General features: G+C 39.9%; 2 protein-coding genes across 3 annotated transcripts in view; one reads left to right on the top strand and one right to left on the bottom strand.

Moving 5' to 3' along the window:
* grk6 (G protein-coupled receptor kinase 6) overlaps nucleotides 1-23,445 on the bottom strand; it is a 275,750-nt gene that overhangs the window by 74,805 nt on the left and 177,500 nt on the right. The gene's annotated exons all lie outside the window — the stretch shown is intronic.
* Nucleotides 1-23,445, top strand: part of LOC133460049 (drebrin-like) — an 84,612-nt gene that overhangs the window by 38,871 nt on the left and 22,296 nt on the right. For both annotated transcript variants that reach the window (XM_061740549.1, XM_061740548.1), the window contains exons 2-6: nucleotides 2,555-2,610; nucleotides 9,279-9,391; nucleotides 13,425-13,499; nucleotides 19,312-19,455; nucleotides 21,039-21,116. In XM_061740549.1, the coding sequence (XP_061596533.1) occupies nucleotides 2,555-2,610; nucleotides 9,279-9,391; nucleotides 13,425-13,499; nucleotides 19,312-19,455; nucleotides 21,039-21,116 (466 nt within the window). The remainder of the gene's footprint in view (nucleotides 1-2,554; nucleotides 2,611-9,278; nucleotides 9,392-13,424; nucleotides 13,500-19,311; nucleotides 19,456-21,038; nucleotides 21,117-23,445) is intronic.

Below are 23,445 nucleotides of genomic sequence, written 5' to 3'. Positions count from 1 at the left end.
AAAAATGATTATTTTTTTTTATTTAAATACTACCAAGTCATGAAAAGCAGCCAAGCTAAAGGAACTAAACCTCGACTTTGTGACGCATGGAATTGGAGATTAATTGTCACGATAGTCACGATAGTCATGTGGTACGGCACTCAACATGTCACTTGAAAACATTTTTGCTGTGTATACATTTAAAAAAAGCTTGCAAGCAAAATGTGCTCATTTTATAATATTTAATTTCGTGTTATAATCCTCAGTTGGCTTGATAATGCATCCGTATCTCCCGGTAGAGCTAGAGGAGATGGCTGGGAAGAAGCACTAGCTGTGAAGTTTAGTGTTGCCATGGCAATCCCACCTTTTTGGTCACGTTTATATCCACGAGGAAGGAATAACCTGATATGTAAAACCTTAGTATTTCCCACATTTCTCACATGACTGTCAAAGGATAAGTTGATAAAACCAGCTGTGCGTGCGGCTGAGCATCTAAGCCTCATGGACAGCTGGATGAAAATGAGTTTCTGCTTTTCTAAAATACGAGAGAGCCCGAGGGCGTGATCCTGACTGCAGGAGTTTAACAGATGTGCGATGGCTGAGACGGTCCTGGCGCCACCGTGGGACAAACTGCAGTGGCGGTGTCAGTGTCAAAGCAACGGCGGCTCCGCTGCGCCTCGCGCTTTTGTTGGAATACTTTCAACCTGATCTACAGATTAATGGATTTCTTTTTTCTCTATTTTTTTTCCAGTGAAAGAGTTTCAATCTGGACACAGACTAAACTGTAATCTCTTGTCACCTGCATGTGACCTTGGTTCAGGGGTGTGCGTGGGCAGATGTGTGCTCTTCACCAATTGGACGCTGGCGCACATTTAGACCTGGAAGTCGGAACGTGTTTTTGTGCGCGTTTTTAAAAAGTGATGTTGAAGGTTGCAGTCGATCCGTGTACTTCGCGGCCATCCGTTTTTTGTTTTGAAATGACAAAATAAGGGGGCACGGTGGCGCAGCAGGTAGTGCGGCCGTCTCACAGCAAGAAGGTCCTGGGTTCGATTCCCGCCGGGGACGCTGTGGGCGCTGAAGTGCGTGTTAGTTCTCCCATGACTTCAGTGCCCACACCCTGGGTGGGGTTGGCGAAAGGGCCTTTCTGTGTGGAGTTTGTATGTTCTCCCCGTGTTCCCTTGGGTAGCTAATGTGAGCTACCCTCACAAAAACATGCAACAGTCCTGGGCTATACATGCCCCCTCTGGCCAACCGGGGCGCCAGATGGGGTGGGGAGGATCTGGCCGGAATAACGTGATCCTTCCACGCGCTACGTTCGGCCGGAGAATCCTCATCCTGTCTGGTGAAAAGAAGCGGTCCATCACTCCTCAGGATAAGAAGGAGACCTGAGCTCAGTGTAGGGCCCTCCCTGGGTTGGCAGAGGGGAACAATGCCAAGGACTGTCTAGGTATGAGCACTGGGTGATGAAATGGGTAAAAAATCGGTGATAAAAAAAATATTAAAAAAAGAAATGACAAAATAAAAATAGAGAAATAATCCAAAATAATCAGTTTCCCATCTTTTGTTTTGATAATAAAAAACGGAAAACGGATCGTTATCCGTTATCCGTCAACATCACTGCAGTTTCATGATGGAGTGAAGACAGATTACAGATTAAACTCATGTTTCACTCCCAGGTTTCATATTTGATTTATTTTCTGTTTCAACATTAAAAAAATCTAAAACTGTTAATTTTCAATCTGTTCAACAAAAGAACCAGAAACAACTTTCTTCATTTATTACTGCGCATGTGCAATCCCCCCATTTGTCCAATCCTTGTTTTCAGTATCCTTGGAAACGAATAGGAAATAGAGAAAAGAGTTTTCGCTTCTCACAAGCACACCCGCCAAACACTGCACTGAATATGAATAAACGGTTATTTTTGGTTCGTTTTTTTCGTTCCTGTTGACTAGTAATTTCATTTTTCTTATATGAAATAGAAAACGAAAATAAAAGCGTATTTTGAATCTTTGTTAAATCATATTAACACAGAAAAAGAAAAAATGCAGTGTAATTCAATATTTGTTTTTTGTTTTAAAAGGAAAATCAAATAAACCAATCGTTTTTTGTTTTTTGATTCCCACTCCTGATGGAAAAATCCAATGACCAAAAGATACACGGACCTGTTTTAATTCCCAATTTTTATTTTCAAACACATCAATGAAATCGGATAACGGATAACGATCCGTTTTCCGTATTCCGTTTGTCATTTCAAAACAAAAAACGGATGGCCGCGAAGTACACGGACCGCAGTCCAGCTAAAGCTGAAGGTTCAATTATGTCAGTGCATGTTTGTTTGTGTGTTCTCAGGATCAGGGTATTCAAAGTGTCTGTGTTTTTCTAATCCATGCAGATTATTCGATCTGATTCATTAATCAAACCGAATAATCTGCTTAGCAGCAGGACGAGATGCGACAGCTCCGTCACACTTCCTGACGGAGGTTTCACCACTGAAGGCGACTGGATTCATGTCCTCTGTCGGCCCTCAGAAGCTGCACCGTTACTAACGCACACTCTTCTCTCTGTGTTTCCACAGGGCCTTGTACACATACGAGGACGACAGTAATGACTTGATACTGTCCTCATCTGGAGGTATGTCTTTCCCTCATTTTTATTTCCCCCCATAAAACGACTTCTACAGCAATCATTTTAATTCTGCTGTGTCTCCCCCCTCGATATTTTAATGCCTGTGAGCGTTTTGTTGTCACGTGTAATTTTACACTGCAGACCTGCGGCCGTAAATCTGACTAGCTCTGCAGGTTCTGCTGCTGCTCCGGGAACAAAAGCGATCCTGTTCTCCTCAGTGTTACCGAGCCATCAGGAAGATGGATTCAACATTATTCCTGTTAATGAGGCGCCAAACCATCATCATCGCAGATTAATGATGCTCCTGTATATTTGATGCACGCAGATGCAGTGTTGTCATCCAGACTGTAATGTTGTCATTTCATCTTGGCATGTGTTGTGTGAATGCTTACACATAAATTAGCAAATGCACATATGGATCAGATGTGTAAACACAAAAAAGGAAGATAACAAAGTTCTTGCCTATTAGATCCAAATTAATTAAGTTTAATATAAATCTTTGGGCATAATTTATGCACACATCATGCAATAACTCATGTAAAAAACCTTTGAATTCAACTGCTTTTATGTGCAGTTTCAAAATATGCATTTGGCAAAGAGAGATGTCTTGGGAAAGGTTGAAAACATAATTATGGATGGAAAAGTAAACAGTGGAGGCCAGTTCAGTGATTAAATTATGACTTTCATTAATCACATGACCTGCATGTGCATACACGGCTGATGTAAAAGTATTCATGGCTTGTTTTCATTTGTTTGAGGTTTGACGAATGCTTTTGTTCAACCCTGCCGTCTCGCTGCGACCTCTTATTCTGCAGTTCTGCTCACGGAAGATGCACCGCAACGCACTAGTACCATTGAGGTTTGAACAAAGTGGAGTGTTTGGCCAGGAGCTCCATGTATGGCAAAAACTATCCCCAGTATTTTGGCAGAAGTGCCTCACACCCGCTGTCGTGCACAGCTGTGGAGGAGTGATGATTTCTGCAGCCGGAGGACCTGGATACTGTATAGTTTTCAGACAACCATTGACTCTCTGTTTTCTGGGCTTTTCAAGAGGCAAATGATGCCATCTGTCTGACAGCTAAAGCTTAGTCATAATTGCGTCATGGAACGAGACAATGATCTGAAGCACATGGGCAAATTTACATCAGAAAAATAAAAGAATGAGGTTTTTCAAAAGTCCAGTGCCAAGTGAAAAGCTGCCAGCTTTCAGACGTGATCTGCTCAAAATGGCACTGTGATTAGCAGTATGGATGGTGCACAAAGGACACAGCTTGCTTTGCTGTCTCATTGTTAGGCCCAACGACCTCCTCAAAGGGGAAAGAGTCTCCCAAGTTTACAAAAATATCTTCCAGATGTGTAAGATCTTGATCCTCATGGCCCGCTGTCCCACATGCTTCCAACACGGGATTCAAATGATTGACGCACCACCAGCTTGTTACCAAGGTCTAAAGAAGTCTGTCAGGTGTTTTAGATTCAGGGAAACATCTAAAACATGCGGGCAGTGGATCCAGAGGACCAGGGGTCAAGAACAGGCTAATGATTGTACTGTATGTGTCCGCCACAGAACGGCTTCAGAAAAAAATCCAATCCATCTTTTGGAGTGACCGGGTGAAGACACGACTTTCATCGCTAGCGATGTTCTGACTTGACCTCGTGAGAGCTGTTCACATTTCATTTGATTTCATTTCATTTCATTTCATTTATTCCATTCATGGTATATATTCTTAATAATGTTGTACAAAATTTCATGAAGTACACATTATCACCATGAACGAAAAGGAGCAGGAAGAAGAAAACTTATGATACCTGCCCCCCTCTGTTAATACAATTACGTTGACTTACTGAACACCAATCTATCTATACACATATTTATAACAAGAAAACAAACAAAAAATACCACTCTTCTATCTATTTTTTTCTCTTTCTCCTTCTTCTTTTTTGTAGGCACTTATCTTTTCTTTTTTAAACATTTTTTTTAAGCTGATACAAACTTGTGCAACTTTTCAGTTCCTTGCTTTGTCCATGCCATAATTTTACACCTGTAACTAGGGTTGCCACCTTTCAGAAATAGAAATAAGGGACGCCCTGATTTCAGCAGCGCAGGAGCCAAAAAAAAAAAGCCCCAAAACTTCTAAACTGAATAAAAATGTGTTTTATATGAAAAAACGAAATGCTTTGATTTAAAGTTTAAAGTGCTTTAATAGCGTTGAACTTGCATGGCTGTACAGACAGACAACCATACTAGCAACTGAAATATCCTCCTATGCTACTGTATGTCCACATCAGCCCAGATGTAGAATATAGCCTACAGGTGAAGAATATGGTGTAAAAGTTAATTTATTTCAATAATTCAACTAGAATATGGTGTAAAAGTTAATTTATTTCAATAATTCAACTAGAATATGGTGTAAAAGTTAATTTATTTCAATAATTCAACTAGAATATGGTGTAAAAGTTAACTTATTTCAAAATTCAACTAGAATATGGTGTAAAAGTTAACTTATTTCAATAATTCAACTAGAATATGGTGTAAAAGTTAATTTATTTCAATAATTCAACTAGAATATGGTGTAAAAGTGAATTTATTTCAATAATTCAACTAGAATATGGTGTAAAAGTTAATTTATTTCAATAATTCAACTAGAATATGGTGTAAAAGTTAATTTATTTCAATAATTCAACTAGAATATGGTGTAAAAGTTAACTTATTTCAATAATTCAACTAGAATATGGTGTAAAAGTTAATTTATTTCAATAATTCAACTAGAATATGGTGTAAAAGTTAACTTATTTCAATAATTCAACTAGAATATGGTGTAAAAGTTAACTTATTTCAATAATTCAACTAGAATATGGTGTAAAAGTTAATTTATTTCAATAATTCAACTAGAATATGGTGTAAAAGTTAATGAAAATACGGGACAAATCGTGTCCCGTATTAGTTCAATACGGGACGCAACATTTTTTTCTCAAATAAAGGACAATTCCGTATTTTACGGGACGGGTGGCAACCCTACCTGTAACAGAAATACACATTTGTTTTATGTTTAGCCTTGCAAAAGTATGTTTGAAATCAAGTTTAAGTCTGTTGTCCTCATCCTCCAATCTGAACAAATTTTGTAACTGTTCTGGTAACGATCTATTTTTTGCTTTAAACATTATTTTTAAAGTTTGAAGTTCAACTATATCCGCCATTTTCAACAAACCTGCCGAAATAAATAATCTGTTTGATGGTTCTCTGATGCCTACCCTGCGAATGACTCTCACTGCATCAGGCATCCTACGAATGTGTCTGAGTTGAACCAACTCTGTGAAGAGGAATGATTAAAAATTCCTCCAGAACGACGTTGCTAGAAGTGCTTGCTGCCATGCTAGGTCCAATTAGCACCGTCAAGGGTTCAGATGCTTCTCTGCAGCACTGTGAATGCTTAATGGGTGTGTTAAACATGACCTGTTGAGTCTTAGAGGTTTGCAGGCTTTTTATTACCACTGTATAGGTTAAAGATAAAAATAAAAATAACAAAAATGAGAATTGCACTGAAGAGTGGCTGAAGAGTTAGCGCCACTGCGGCTGAAGAGATGTGACATGAAGAGCCACTTCTGCCCGAGAGGCCCTCCAACCTAAATGAGCATAAAACCCATCTGAGCGTTAAATTATAAATGGGTTGAAATGATGAATTGTTAACCCATTTACCATGGGACAGTGCTTTGGTTAAGGGGACAAAAACAACTGTAGGGATCAACAACATGCTTTAAAATAATTTTATGTAAACACCTCCTGCCAGTATTGGTCTCGCATTCCCTCAGGCACGCAGCTTTTCCTCAGAGAGGCCTAAACATTTCAAGCGGCGGCTGAAGGGGGCCATAAATCTCAAAGGAATCTGCCTCTTTGACAGCCTGAAGACCACAGTCATGTTTCGTGTTATGTGCACAAACGTCGGTGGAAGTATGGCATCTTTGGCTCTGCGAAACACCACAGCGATGCGCTGAGAACGGGATCATGATCTGCGCCAGAAACCACAGCACTGATGTCTATTAATGTCAAATAACACAGTCCAAAGCAGACTATGTTAGTATTTAGGAGTGTAACAAAGAAATTGATGTTGAGAGTCAAGTGAAAAATAAGTGCGCTTTCCTTTTTAGGTTTTAAAACGTGGGAGCGGCTTAGAAAACTAAAGCAGGAAGGAAACAGATCTCCTGCATATGAATGGGCGATATTTTACTGTTCACGGTATCCTGTAAAAAAAATTCCTCACGATAAGAATCATCTCGCGGTAAAAACGATAAATTCCCGTTGATGATGTTTTTGTGTAAAGCCTGAATTATGGTTCTGCGTTAAATCCACGCACAATGTACGGGAAGGAAGGAAGGAAGGAAGGAAGGAAGGAAGGAAGGAAGGAAGGAAGGAAGGAAGGAAGGAAGGAAGGAAGGAAGGAAGGAAGGAAGGAAGGAAGGAAGGAAGGAAGGAAGGAAGGAAGGAAGGAAGGAAGGAAGGAAGGAAGGGAGGGAGGGAGGGAGGGAGGGAGGGAGGGAGGGAGGGAGGGAGGGAGGGAGGGAGGGAGGGAGGGAGGGAGGGAGGGAGGGAGGAAGGAAGGAAGGAAGGAAGGAAGGAAAGGAGGAAGGAAGGAAGGGAGAAAACAAGGAAAGGAGGAAGGAAGGGAGAAAACAAGGAAAGGAGGAAGGAAGGGAGAAAAGAGGAAGGGAAGAAGGAAGAAGAGAGCAGGAGGAAAGAAGGAAGGAAGGGAAAAAGAAGGAAGGAAGGAAGGAAATGAGCTTGAAAGAAAGAAAGAAAGAAAGAAAGAAAGAAAGAAAGAAAGAAAGAAAGAAAGAAAGAAAGAAAGAAAGAAAGAAAGAAAGAAAGAAAGAAAGAAAGAAAGAAAGAAAGAAAGAAAGAAAGAAAGAAAGAAAGAAAGAAAGAAAGAAAGAAAGAAAGATTCGTTGATGACGTTTTTGTGTAACAAACATGGCGGATCTGAGAGCGAGATAGATTTATAGTTGAAAAGGTGGAGTTGAATTGGTATTTTTTTTTTTTTATCGTCATTTTTATCGTTATCGGGATAAAAGCCAGAAATTATCGTGATACATTTTTTAGTCCATACCGCCCATCCCTAATCCTGCATCACACGACCTCTATGCTCGTGTATAAAACAGCTTTCTTCACTAGTGGAGATGATTGGCATGACTTGTATTTAAAAAACGGGTAATTAAGGAAGAAATTAGTTGTGTAAAAAAAGAAAAGTATACCCTATTCAGTTTTAAGGTCAAAACAACCTCACACGAACAACTCAGGGCATATTACACTGTCTAATAAAAGCAAAGCAACAGATCCAGAAGCAGCATGGGAAAACTGCGTGCATTTAAGATAATAAGCAGCAGCAGGTGCTGCTAATCAAATGCACTTGATTGAATGACCATCAGCACCTTGACTACGACCATGACTACGATGAAACAGTAGTCGAGACGGATGGCATCACATTTGACTCCAGAGTACGTTGTTATGCAGAGACATTCATGTTGGAGTCGTTACTAATTTTGGGGACTGCTGGCAAAAAAACATGCAGTGTTTTCCACTGATATATAATCTTTCTTTCTGTAAAATGACAGACTCATCCCCAGTCCACCTGGTAATATGCCGGCAGTCTATTTACAGCCAGGCAGCCCCTCTCTTTCTCCTGGGGTATATCTAGTCACTTGAAGATACATGTTTTATTTCACTTCTCACAAGAAGACGGTGCTTTCTTAAAAGAAATCTTTAACAACAATTTATGGTTTGGAAAGAAAGTTTCCTGTAGCTCACTGGACCATTTAACAGCCATTCTTAAGGAAGAAATATGCCTCCAAAACCTTCCTCTCGTTAAATATAAATGATTTCGTTTTCACATAGAAGGTAGGCTCTGTACGGAAGAGTATTAGGGCCAGGCAGGAGAAAAATAAAAATAATATTTTAGAGGACGAAGATTTTTTTTCATTATGCACTTTGAGAAAAAAGTCGAAATGTTGAGAAAAAAGTCGAAATGTCGAGAAAAAAGTAGAAATGTTGAGAATAAAGTTGTAATGTTGAGATTAATGTTGAAGTAGGCTACAATTTCGAGAAAAAAGTCAATGTATTTCAACTTCTTCTCAAAATTTCGACTTTATTCACGAAATTTCGACTTTATACACGAAATTTCGACTTTATTCTTGAAATTGTATTTCAACATTAATCTCGACATTTCAACTTTTTTCTCTCGACATTTCGACTTTTTTCTCGAAGTGCACAATAAAAAAAGAAATCTTCCTCTCTCAAATATTTTTTCTCCTGCATGGCCCTAATACTCTTCCATAGCTCTGCCCACTTTTCCATCATAAGTCACTATTATCTCACCTTTGACTTCAGACGATTTCCTGGCTCAAAGGCCTCAGATTGTGTTTTTCATATTTTACCGTGTTGCACATCTAAAGGGACAAATAATGAATAATGGTGTAGATACTTCAGTTGAGTTGTGAATGTTGTTGATTCATGAGTTTTTTACTAATGAAAACTGAATCTCCATCATATTAAATGTACAGAAATGAAGCGATAACTAGTTTGTTTTGATGGCGGTCGGTTTAGCTTTTTATCACAGTTCGTAGCAAACGGAGGACTTTAAAAACCAGTTGCCGCAGCGATAACAGCATCCCTTGTTCTGCTGCAGGAGGCGGTCTGGCAGAGATCACGCTGACCTTCGACAATGGCAGGGTGATGTACGGCTTCTGCAGCCTCAAGGAGCCCACCGCCGCTCTGCCACGATACATCCTCATCAACTGGGTGAGTCACAGGGTCAGGGAGGTGGAGGACAACGCCGAGCACCCTGAGCAACACACACGCACAGATACTGTACACTCCTCACTCTATTAGAGTCATTAGGGGTGAGAGCACATTTTAATTCAGCATTTTGTCTGACAGTGACTCATTTATGTGAAAGGCCTGGATCCCAGTTTGGGTTTCCTAATTATCCATTATGATGAGTATAGCAAGAATCAGCTACTGCAGACACAGCTGTTAAACAAAAGACAGGTTATAACTCCTTTTCAGGAGAACATTATATTGTAATCCGGTCCAAAGGTTTACTGGTGTCGTGTTTTTTTGGGGTTTTTCTGTGATTCTCAGCACACTAGTGCATAAAGATGAGGAGAAAACTAATTAATGATCTGCTATAGATGTGCTGGCATGGCAATTATTCATAATTATTATTATTGAGAGTTGTTTGAAGTGTCAGGGATTACAGAGAAGAAGCAAAATGAAGGGTAAGCAGGAGTAAGTTTAAAACATTTCTTCCCTTGATTGTCCTGAGACAGATAAGATCTCTGGTAACGATGACATTGTAATAATATCAGAAATGCATGGTACTACGTTTGACCGAGGCATACTGTTAAGTGCCCCACCTCTCTGGATGAACTTCAGATGATACGAGCAGAGACTGCATGCAGGAAAATGTAAAGGGGGGGCAGCAGTGTGCAACAGATAGTATGCTCCTGGATGTCAATGTAAAGCAGCAACTCTGCACCATGGATATTAAACTGTGAGCGCACCTGTGATACCTGCAAGTTATCAGCTCACTTGTTGCTAAGCTACAAATAATATCATCCTTTTTAACATAATTTTTCTTCAATTGATTTTAATTTTAATCTAGTTTCTATTCAGTCATTTCCTAAAGTAATATGTATGCATGAAATATTATTCGTTTTGGTTCATTTCACTTCATTAAGGCACCAACAGAGAGTCAAACTAATGACTAAACTTGATCATACTTCACTGTTTGTATTCTGTCTACTTTGTGTCTCCCTGTCCTTTGTATACACAGTATAGTGATAGTATAGTAGTATAGTGATCAACCTGTACTTCTGAATACTTTCACTCCAGGTAAAGTTATGACACAGTTTTATGGGTAAAATACAGAGCTTTTATCTGGTTTCTGACTAAACCCACTTGTTTTTTAGATGATAAACTGGGACGGCATTGGCTTGGTTGTGCAGGCGCGGCGGTCCTGGCTCAAACTTTGGTTTAATATCCATATATGTCTGTTTCTAGACATAAACAGTTATATGTCTTATTTACCGTTTTATTATCATCATTTTAGTTTGTGTCTTTTTCCCCCACCTTTTTATCTATTTTATGTATTTTTTCTCTCAACCTCATTCAAACAACGTACATTAATTTAACAGGCAGGAAAATGAACTTTGTGCAAAATAAGAATAAATGTTTTTTTATCAGAATGAATAAAACGACCTCAGAGATGAAATACGGACACAGCAGCTGACTTCAGACAGCAGCCGATCAAGGATTTTATATGAAACGTTTGTGATGAAATGGAGCAGAAAAGATTTCCTGTTCTCTGCTTATTTGAGAACTGACTGAATGTGAGCAAGTGGTTCAAGTTTTCATGTGAAAATATAATCTGAAGAACCGAGTCTTTCTCATCAGCATTTCTTTTTTCTCAACAGTCACTGATTTTCATGGCTTTGGTATGTCTCACACTGTTTGAACTGGATAAGCCCTTCTTGGCCGTAGGGAATAAAAAATGAAAAGCTTAAAAAACTTCCAGTAACTGGGCCAAACAGGGAAGCAACTTTGCCACACATGTAATCAAGCAGGGAAATTTGTTCACTATGAGAGTCCTGTTGAAATGAATAATTTGTGTGGCTGAGATCATTTGCTTGCAACGAGAGCCTCCAACAAAGTGAGTTAAGAGTATTCAAACACAGTCCGACTCCCTCTGAGAGCCTCAAGTCGAATGTTTAGTTTCTGAACCCGACAACAGCAGAGTCTCCCCGGGCGACTTCATGACAGACTGCAGAACGATGTGGAGGGAAAGAAAGAGAGCTTTTGTTTAACTGCTGCCTGGATTTGGAGCTGCAGAAGGAGAGCGGAGAGACCTGGGGCCTCATTTATAAAGTTTGCTTGCACACAAAACAGGGCTTGAAAGATGCGCACGCCACCTTCTACGCAAAGGTTGGGATTTAAAAAAAAAGAAACTAACGGAAAAATGTGTGTATCTTTACGCCAACCCTGACCCTGGTGCACAAACATTTTTAAGATATTGGGAACTGGCGACCCAGGCGGTGAGGCGGTGAAATGAAGTCAGATTAATGTCATACTTTTAATATCATCACATATCAGACTAATAGATCCATGTACACCCAAGCCGGTGTTCTGCCGAGTTGTCCTACCTCAGCAGAAAATACTACCGTACGATCCCCGTTTCTTTTATCTTTTATTTCTTTTTTCAAAGGCTTTTTCATGCAAATAGACGATTTAACAGCAGGAAGTCAGAATGTGCTTCACATAGATCTATGCGTACGACGCTTTGGCAGAAAAGAAAAAAAAACGTTGAATCACGCTTCCACATAGATATTGGCAGGTAGGATGATTTGACAGATGAAAATACCCTGTCAGATCACGCTTCCACATAGATAAATGCTGATGTCTATGTGGAAGCGTGATCTGACGGGGTATTTTCATCTGTCAAATCATCCTACCGGCACGGTGTGTCCACGGTGCAGGACACGCCGTACAGGTGTCGTGCCAAAAAGTGATTGCCTGCCACTGCCAGAATCTGATTTCTACCCTGAAAATGGGTCTTTTCACCTGCCAAAAATTGATTGAAGGCCAAATACAATTAATGAAAGGTTGTTTCTACCTAAATATGATTTAATCTCATTCTTGAGCTTCATAATCTGAAAATCTGACGTTTCAGCGCTATCGCTCAACGGGCTGCTGTGCATGCTCCCGCGGCCAGAAATCAGATTCTGGCAGGCAACTCACTCGCTTTATTTTTGTTAGTGATGCCATTACTGTGACCACCAAATAATGTTGTTTTCTTGGCCTCCACCTCATCCACAACATCTCGATCTCAGTCTCCGCAAAATTTCGCTTTCTGGTCTTCCCTACTATGATTTTTGAGTTAAAACCCTGTTGATCGGCAGGTTCATTTATATGCAAATACAGTCGCCAGGTGCTTTGCATTGACCATTCTTGGTAAAAAGTGGACGTGTAGAGGGCGAGATATGAGGTGAATTCACGTGCGCAACCTTCCAGCTGGAATGTGATTTATAAAGCGAACATTGTGTGCAAGTGTGCGTGCACACGGTTTTATAAATCAGGATTTTTTTGTGCACACGCCATTTTCGGCTTTTAGCCGCACGTGCACTTTTAGTATGAATCCTACGCACTCTTTTATAAATGAGGCCCCTGGTCATTAATGCAGCAACTAGTGATTGAAAAGGGCAGACAGGAAGACATTTGGTGGTTAAATGAGGCTGGGAGTGGAGCCATCAGATCATAATGTGGCAGATCAGCTCTTTCTGCCAAAAGAGCACCAGACCCTGTCAAACAGCGCCAAACCGGACTAAAGCGTGTCCAAAAACAGCTAAGAAAGTCCTGTAAATATAATGGTGAAACATCCCAGCTGTATTTCTCTCTGCATCTGACCCCCACACATGAACAGATTTGATTTAATTATAGGGACGTTAACAGTTATGAATGCAGATGAGATGGGGTGGTTTTCCTCTGTAATTGGTGCTTACTGTGTTTGTGCTGTTTGAATGGGCTGCGATTACTGAAGTACATCCAGCCTGTTGTAGCAGAACCGTTTCAATGACTGAACACCACCAGAGATGAACAAATAGGAGCAAAGCGATGAAGAAAATGTGATCATGATGTCTAGCAAGGTTGGAGTAAAGTTGAGATAAAAATAAAATAAAATCTGCAAACTTTTTGCCATCCTTACTGTCTCTCCTCTCCTTTATGCCTCAGTGTCTTCTCCTCTCTCTCACTTTTGTCTTTACATGTTTTTTCTCAGGTTGGAGAAGATGTGGCAGATGCCAGGAAGTGTGCCTGTGCCAGCCACGTTGCCACCATCGCAGATTTCTTCCAGGTCAGAAACACACAACCTGTTTATGAACAAGTTATTGCCACAGATGGTGACAATGTGGGTTCAAATATGGAGACTATATTTTCCACTCAAAAGTAACTTGACATCACATGTGACATCACACATGTAAAACAGGTATGTTCTGTCTGTTTAAGCTGAGGAGTTGGTTGTTCCCCGTGGGCTTTTCCCACCTGTCTGGAGCTGGGGTCTTGTCTAGAGGGCTCCACTCCAGCCCCTATCGCTGTTGTGCTCAAGGACCATTCTTCCTCCTCCATCTCTCCTTCCTCCTTACTGTATTTCTGCTGCCTCATATACTTGTCCCCGCACAGTACATCCAAGTGATCGCCGCCGTGGCACTCGAAACCCGGTAGGGGTGTAACAATATATCGTGCCACGAAATTTCGCGATACAAAAACGTCACAATACGTGTCGTGGAGGTGACAAAGTGTATCGCGATATTGGGTTATTAATATTAATCTATTGTGTTGACTAGAAATGCGCATTCGGCCGCGGCCGCACCTCGACCCGCGGACCAAAATCTTACTCCGCTCAGAAGAAACTAGTCCAGTTTTGTGGTCCCGTTTTGAGCTCTGAACTTTTACTTATGTAAGGCTGGTGTAGAGTTAAGCCTTACCTTATTAAATTAAACCTTTTTCGGGTCGTGAGTAGGATAAACACGCGGGCAACTTCTGCTGTGTACCAGTGTACTTTAATGTCCGCTCAACAGTGTAGGATTTTAGAACATCAACACAGCACCTAGTGCTGTATCACTCCGCCCAATCTAAAACAGACTAATCACTACAGATAAACTGACTAGTGTCATTATAGTCCCTGATTTACATCAGAATATAAAGAATATATTTATAAAATAATGAACCCTGAATTACCAAAATAACCTTCTTAACAAAAATAAATCTCCTCTTACACTTATAAGGTGAGCATGAATCAATCTGTTTTATGATGTAAAATTGTATGTATTTATTTACTTTTATTTATTTATTTCATTTTAGTTGTTAAATTAGAAAGAAAAAAGTCAAATCATACATGAGAGAAACTATTCAGTTTGTGGCAAAATATTTGTACTTGTATGAAACTGAAGATGCATAATGCAAACCTGACATTTACTTTTAGTTCAGTTTGTGGAAAATGGTTGGCCTGGCTTTCTCTTTAAAACTTAAACAGTTATAAAGCATTACAAACTGTAACAATAGGGCAAACGCACAGCATTGTTTTATATTTTGTGTCTTTCAAATAAAAGAAATTTTTTTCCACTTGTTCCTCATTCAAGGTTGTTAAAAAAATACTGCTATAATATCGTATCGTATCGTTATCGTGAGCTCAATATCGTGTATCGTACCGTATCGTGACATTAGTGTATCGTTACACCCCTAAAACCCGGAGACTGTAGGGGGCCAAATGTCCTTGATGTTATCAGGCGGCTCGTACAGTTCTGAGACAGGGATCCGCAGGTGTTCGTGGGAGAGGGGGAGGGATTAGTGGGGGCAGAGTCATCTTGTTTACATTCCACCAGGAAAATTGTGACCAGGAGCGATCGGCCTGAGACTCAATCAACAATCATATTGAAAAACAGGCAGCCCAGTAATTTTCCGTCTGCCTTCAGTCTTTGGTTCATCAATGGCACTCCAATCAGACGAATTTGCGATTACTTCCCGCCAAGCCGAGCTTCCAACTTCTCCAGGGTGTTATCAATCTTGCCAATGAGCTCGAACACCGCCGCTAGCCTGCGATTCTGTTCGAGAATCGCATCCAGCTTGCGGCCCTGCTCCCCCAACGTTAGAGTCTGAGCGTTGGTCGCCTTGCTTGACCCTTCAGCCACGTCCGGCAGCTCTGAAAGAGCCAAAACAGCTGTCGACGTCTTACGCGTTTGTCGATACACCAGGAATTCCCCCCCTCCGATCAGGAGGATGATCAGGACAAATCCTGCTATCATAATTCCAATTATGAAGGCGTCTTCAACATCCTCGACACAAAGGCTTCGAATATTTGTAGGAATCCATTGTATATCCAGAAAGAAATGTCCCATCGGGGCAAGAGGGCTCCCTTACCCCCTGTCTTCTGGTTGCAAAAATTTGGTCAATTGTGCTGAGAGACCAGTTAATCAATTCCATGATTGTAGAGTTTCGGAGGAGTGAAAAAGAAGAGACTTTGAAGACGAGACAACAAGCAGTAGCAGGGCAGGCAGATAAGGGAGAGAGCAGAAAAAGCGTCCGCCTTTGTCGAGAGCCGGATGATGAAGCATGTGTTGTAAAAACCAGATGTGGTTAAATGTGATGTGTCAGGTTTGACCCAAAGGTCGCAATTGGGCCAATCGTTCTTTTTTGTGTGGGTCTCCTCGACGGGGCTTGAGGAAGTGGCTGGGAAGAAGAAGATCTGACGACCTCAGATGCCAATACAAAGAGATATTGGTCCACATCTACAGTTTTCCTTTGGTCCACATTAGTTCATGACTAAAAGCATTGAGCCAGAGTGAATATGGATGACTAAACTCAGCCCATTATCCACTAGACATCAGCGTGTATTAGCCAAATCTCCATTTTGGCTCATACACCAAATACGTCATCCCCTGCCCTTGGGCAGGGAATGACGTACTGTATTTGGTGTATGAGCCATGACCTTTGGGCCATGACTAACCCACCTAAAATTCCCAGTGTTGTAACTGGGCTAGAAATCCCCAAAGTTTCCCATATTAGGCCAAAATTTCTACTTTGTACTCTTCAGCATCGATATTTCCATCAGCACACTTATTATTATGTAAAGCTTCTAAGAATATTTGTCACGATTTGTGGTACCATGAAGAGCCAGACTCGGATTGGAGTTGGATAAGTCCCACCCCGCCTCTGATCAGTTGAAGGCTAAATATCTTGAAAAACTGGTAAACGTGTGTGCTGTGATGTGCGAGCAGAAAGCAATTTCAGTTTTTGTAAACCGTCATGTTCAGAGAACGTTTTCATTTCATTTCATTTCATCAAAGCGCTGATTGCGAAAGAAGCTTGATCGCATTAAAACCTGTAGGAGGATCAAAGAGGAGGAATAAGTGTGTGAGTCTGTGCATGACAAATAACATCTCTTTTTAAAGTGCCGAGAGCTCCGAGCTGATGTGTGGAAGAGTGTGTGTCTCGTACTGATCAGTGTTTTTACACCGGTACACCTGCCTGAGTGCATATTTGGTTTTAGAGAGTTAATCTAAAAAATTGACATTAAATCAAAGGTGATGCTTTTTAATGTTATAACGGCTAAAGAATCTGTGAGAGAGTGTGTGTGTTTTTATTCCAAGTGGCAGCGCTCTCTCCCACACAATATCAGCTTCATCACACCTACAGGGTTTTAAATAACCCTTTTAGAGACACATACACACTCATTTTCTTTTTTTTCTTCCCCCATCACGTCATAGGACTGAGATTATTATCTGGAGCCACAAAAAGTGCTTGATGCCAGATTTACTAACAGCTGATTGTGTGATCAGTGGAGTTGACCCGTCGCTGCCTGAAGATTTCTTTTGTGCTGGTTTCAAACCCTTCGTATCATTTTTCTTTTGCGTACAGTTAGGGCTGGGCGATTTTGGACAAAAATAAAATCCCGATTTTTTTTCTCTGAAAACCCGATTTTCGATTTCGATTTCGATTTTTTTGGTAAAACTACAAAAGACAATGGAATAAATTGTTTCAAATATTTTATCTTTATTTTTAAAGAGAAATAGCAAACACATTTCCCTATTGGGAATGAAGTGCAATTGAATGATACTGTAAATCCTCCTTGAGTTTAGTAAAGTGACAACATTTACAATTTTCTTGACCAAACAAAGATGACTAGACGAGCTCTGTCTGTAATGCAGCCAGCTGCAAAAAAGGAAAATCGATTTTCCGATTTTCCTTTTTTTAACATCGTCTTGATTAATAAATCCGATTTAGATTTAAAATCGATTAATCGCACAGCCCTACGTACAGTAGCAGACCTGAAAAGCCTTGTTATTCCAGGATGATGTTCCCAAAGAGCTTCTCATGCTGCCAGGAATGTTTAGCCTCCTTCCTCAATCTTAAAATCTGCATCCTCTTTGGGTCTCACTTGGTCTTCTCACCGTTGAATCAAATTCACTCTAAAGCCATCCAGATAGCAGTACTTGTGGTAGTCAGGATTAATCTGGGTGAAGGTCAGATGTGTCTTTCACTCAGGGTGACTGTAGCTGTCTGAACTAAAAAAAAAAATCACTTTATTAATCCCCGAGGGGAAATGAATTACAGCAACTCGCTGACGACATCTGCGTTTTCTGCACTCTGGGACTTTTAAACCTGCTGTATATTAACAAATCTGGCTGAAGTCTAATAATGAGAGTTAGTCAGGTGAAAGTGGAGGAGTGTTGCAGTTACTAGGATCAAGCAGTCCGTCCTCCTCAATGCCGTCCACCCACACTGATACAAATATTGTGCTTGATCTACTTAAAAAAAATAAGTCAACTTTTTGCAGGAGATTATTATGTAGATCAAGAAAGACTAGTCTTTGTATAAACTACTCAATTTTATGTATGTAAATAATACATTTTGCAAGTACAGTCAACTTAATTGTGTTAAGTTTACTTTATTTATCAAAATTAGTTGACTTTACTTGCAAAAATTAAGTTGACTTTACTTGCAAATGAATTTTGTACTTACTAAAAATTAAGTAGTTTATACAAAGACTAGTCTTTCTTGATCTACATAAAAATCTCATGCGAAAAAGTCGCATTAATCTTTTAAAAGTAGATCAAGCAAGATATTTTTTACTGTTGTGTTGTACATAAACAAATAAAGCATGTTTCATCTAAACGTTGGTCAATCTGCCCAATAGATTAAAATTGTTAAAGGAAAAGTAAATAGAACAAGATCATTGCTTGTTGTTTGTGTGTAAATGAAAAGATTGCCTGGGATTACATAAATACTGCTTGTTAAGGAAAAAATGGACAATGTCTTGTTTTTTGAACAAATCCAGATTAAGTTCAAAACTAGACGTATTCATGTAAGGCAACAAACTTCATTTTTAATTGTTAATATCACAGATTTAAATATGTTATATTTACATGCGCTTAGATTGATTTTTTTCAGTGCACTGTCCAAAAATACACCACATCTATCCTGGAACACTGAAGGAAAAGACAATTAACCTTGGTTTTATTTTGAAAGGCTTCCGGGCTTCATTAGTAATTTCCACCTGGGAAAAGCCACACCAAAGTAGTTTTCTTTTCTCTTGTTTTTACTTATCCTGAAGTCATTTCTTCCTGTTTTTGCTTCTTTAAGATCAATTCACACAACCTTGGCTGTTCTTGCTTTTGTACCTCCCCTTCTCACACGTGTACCCATAAAACAAACCTTTACAGCTTAAGAAAACTCAAATATCCTATCTCAAAAAATGTGAATATTCTGGGAATCTTAATCTTAAACTGTAAGCTATAATCAGCAATATTAAAATAATAAAAGGCTTGCAATATTTCAGTTGATTTGTAATGAATCCAGAATGTATGACTATTTTTTTAATTGCATTACAGAAAATAAAGAACTTTATCACAATATTCTAATTTTCTGAGACAGTCCTGTAGTTTCTTCTTCTTTTTTGTCATCCTTTGATAGGTACTGTTTGTATGCCTTTTTTTGCATTTGGTAGTAATAAAGAATTGCATTAGCAAAGCAAATCAATACTTGATTCCCTTTTTTCTCACTGATCATCCGAATCGTTACACCACAACTTTAAGGCTAAACTAGAATGGATTAATCAAAAAGAACCTGTAGTTTTATGGTCCCAGATTGACCTTGTGTCCTCTCTGCAGGGCGTGGAGGTCATCATCAACGCCAGCAGTCTGGAAGACATCGACCCGTCCGCCATCGGCCAGCGACTGACCAACGGGACGGCGCCGGTGGCGAGCCCCGTCATGAGCCGCCTGAGGACCCGAGAGGAAGATAATGTAGATGCGGTACAAAGACATTCACACATCCCATCTAGGATGAGGGAAAAGCAGAACTATGGGCTATTTTTTTTTTTTCTTTAAGCAGCACATTTTCTGAAATCAATTACATTAAGCACCATTATTTTATGACATGCACACCGGGAAAAACACTGGTATTCTTAGAGAAGGTCACAAATCAAGAATTGGTGCTCACATCCACATTCATTTTATTTCTGATATAAGGAGGATATAATTGTGGTAATGGTGCACCGTTAACATCCATGAGTCGTCATTCATAGATAGCTGTGTTTTTAATCGTACAAAAAAAGTCTATTCTTTTCTTTTGATTCAATTAATGTATCCGTGGTAAAAGGTCTCAATGTTATATCTGCACATTTTAATGTCATTTGAGGGCAATTGTTAGGAAGGTGGTGCATCGTACACCTTTGCTCTGTATCTTGATACTTCAACCCCAAGCTAAAACAAGACTATTAGAGAATTTCTATTAGGGCTGGGCGATATGGACCAAAAGTCATATCTCGATATTTTCTAGCTGAATGGCGATACTCGATATATATCGATATTTTTTCTCTGCCATAATTGGGGTTTCCCCCAAAGCATTATAGCATAGCATCTCTGTTAGCTTCATTTTTTCTGAGGCAAACCCTTAAAAAAACAGTCAGTTTTAATACAAAGCCTCGTGCCAAATGTCACACAGGTACCTTTATTAGCAGAGGTCTGCACAATATCAAGATGTATAAAACAAATGAAATAAAAATAAACTGCCTGCATATATAGAATAAAAATGCTTCTTGAATAAAATAAAACAAATATCCCTTTCCTGCATAACAATTAAATTAAAATACACTGTGCAATTAATACAATGTAGACAGTAACAGGCAGACTTTTCCACTGAGGTTGACAGTTGTGCAAATGAAAAATGTGTGCAAATCTCACATAAAACATTCAAGTCAATTTGTCACAAAATAAGCTATATCAAAATCATTAAAAAAAAAAAAAAAAAAAAGGGTTTTTTAATAATCGATATAAACGATATTGTCTCGTACCATATCGCGTTTGAAAATATATCGATATATATTAAAATCTCGATATATCGCCCAGCCCTAATTTCTATCCATTGCTATAGCCAATGTTGTATTTTCAAAACCGTATGATTGATAGCATATTGGTACTACGTTTGATTCATTCATTTAGAACCACTTTGGAGTTGCTTTAGTCCAAAGTTTAAACAGCCTGTTTCATTCTGAAAGCATGTTCACAAACTGGAATAAACCTTTGGTTTATTCAGTTTCCTGGCACAAAATCCCCCCCAAACGTTAAAGGTTCTCAGCACTCAAAGCGGGTGATTGTGGTGGGAGATTGTGCTCATGGCTGAATGCTGTAGAATAACGGGTACCTTCTGAAGCTGAGATTAGCTTCGGAGGGCGTTCAAACTGGGCAGGAAGTCAACATCATAAGCAGGAGAGTTGACTGAGAGTTTCATAGGCCACATGAGATGACCTCTCCTGTAAAATCAAGCGTCCTCTGTTGTTGTTGATGCATGCGTGACTGAAGAAGCCTAATCTCCATCTACCTCTCTCCTGCTGCAGGGCACCGTGTACCAGAAGACCAATGCAGAGGTGGAGATGAAGAAAATCAATAGAGAGGAGTTTTGGGAGCAAGCCAAGGTATGTGTGACGCAGGAGAAAACAAAGATGCACTGACAGGTGGAAGAGCAGGAAGAGGAGGATGAGGAGGAGGAGGAGAGGGAAAAGGGACAAAAAGTGACGGGCATAGTTGACTGTAGAACCAGATTCAGAGAGAGCACATGATATCTCTCTGTTTCTGCAAAAGCATAAATGGCAACTAGTCATTGCTAACAGTGGATTTGTTAACTCTGGATGTTAAAAACTGCCGGGTTGGTCCATAAATCTCCTGTATTCGCATTTGTTTAGTGAGTTGGAAAGTTTCTTGTCCTATCTGATCTGTAGCTGTGAGATTCCATATCGATAAAGATGGAAGTGTCAGCCTGGCTCAAATCTGCAAAAAAGCTGGGAAGTAATGATGATCTTCAGTTTCTACACCTCACTAGTTGTCTGTTCAGTTGTCTTCTGCCCACCTTGGTTGTAACGAGGGGTTTGGGTTGAGGTTTCCTCTTCTGTTATCTAGAAAAGGCCGTTGTTCTGACTTCTGGTGACAACGCAGTTCTTTTACCCGGAGAACTTCCTCTCCCTTTATGGGACTGTTTTCTGTAAACCCTACAGATGATTTTGTGTTAAAATCACAGGAGACCAGCAGTTTCTGAAATCTAGAGGCCAGCCTGCCTGTGACTAACAACCAAGTTCAGACTCCCTTTGCTTCCCCGCTCTGATCTCAGGTCATCTTGACCATGAGCCTCGGTGGATTGAGATGCTGCTGTGTCATTGGCTGTTTAAAACATTGAGCTGTTGAACACGTGTACTTGTTAAATGCTTGGTGAGTGTTTTGTTGTTGTTCTCATTAAAACCTTCAGATCAGTCTGTTTACTGGCGACCGCCGCAGACTCGCGTGACCTTTTGGACTAAACACCCAGGAGTCTTTCAAGACTTCAGAATTAATTTTAAAAAAAATTGCATTTTTATTTACCGTATTTTCCGCGCTATAAGGCGCACCTAAAAGCCTTTAATTTTCTCAAAAACCGGCAGTGCGTCTTATAATGCAGTGCGTCTTATATATGATCATTACGGTATTTTCTGTTACTGTAGTCAGGGGAATTGTGGGTAATGTAGTTGGTGTCGCCAAAGTAACGGCGCTAAAAACGTCAGGAATCCTCACAGACGTTCAAAACAACAGCAGCGATGCTGACTCGCATAATGGCGACTTTGACGAGACGGAGCAAAGCTGGTTTTTATTTTGTTAATAAAGTTTGACATACGGTACTTTTCTTCTTGTTGTTTTTGCATTTGCTGTAGGATTTTGCAGCATTTCCTGTAGCGCAGCTCCATCAGGTAGATACGTAACCAAAGATCCTTTATACACAAGATAGCGCATTACCGTTACTGGCAATGGTATGAAATGGTATACACTTCCTGTCTCCTAAGTGGGCGTGGCCGCCCCTCTCTCCACATCGTTTTGGAACATAAAACACTAGATACAGTACAACTTTCTTCCAAAAAGACTTAAATAATAAAAATAACAGTATTATTAAGCAAAGAAGCAAGTTTTATTTTAGTTTTAAACTTCATTTTATCCGATGGGAAAACGATGAGAGCCAAATCTCGCAAGAGTGTGTTGCTCAGACAGAGACAGGTCTCAAACAAAGTTAATTTTCTCCTAATCTGTTGGTCTGAAAATTGCCATTTTGGTGTCAGAATGTTCAGAAGGTTTGTGGCTTTTGAAAAATGGGTCCCATATTTACTTAGGTTACTATGGGGCGAAGGAATTGGTAATAATCTGTGCTCACGTTCACTTTTCCCATAGCACTCAATAGACTCAGGACCTACTTCCGGTCTCCTAAAGGGGCGTGGCAGTCACGTGACACAGATACAGGAACTCGAACCATAGTGGGCTGTCTCGTTTATTGAACGTCTCTGACGTAACTCAACCCCAGCCACTATAGTACGGTATTTTACCATATATTTAGTGCGCCTTATATGCGATGCCCCTTATAGGAAAAAGTTTTTAAATGCGACATTCATTGAGGGTGCGCCTTATAGTGCGGAAATACGGTATTTCTTCTTTTTTTTATCCACTTTATAATGTTATTGTGTTGTTGATGTGTTGCCAGGCCAAAACACAGGTCAAGAAACACCTGCACACAGTGGCACGAAGAAAACCATCTCAAAAGATCTCCAATGTTGATCTGCAGACAGAGATAAATGTTTTAGTGAATGATGTCCAAGAAATGGTTATTTGCAAGTTTGTACGTACGTTTCAAGCATCCAAATGTAGGTTTTGAGGTAACATTTCAGAGTGGAGGTACAGAAGTACAGTATGCTGTTGGACATGTAATTCCAGACAACACACCAGTATGTAGCT

Source organism: Cololabis saira, chromosome 14 (genome assembly GCF_033807715.1).
Source record: "Cololabis saira isolate AMF1-May2022 chromosome 14, fColSai1.1, whole genome shotgun sequence".
Taxonomy (NCBI): domain Eukaryota; kingdom Metazoa; phylum Chordata; class Actinopteri; order Beloniformes; family Belonidae; genus Cololabis; species Cololabis saira.
The sequence above is the reverse complement of the archived record's forward strand: the minus strand, read 5'-3'. Positions and strand labels throughout refer to the sequence as shown.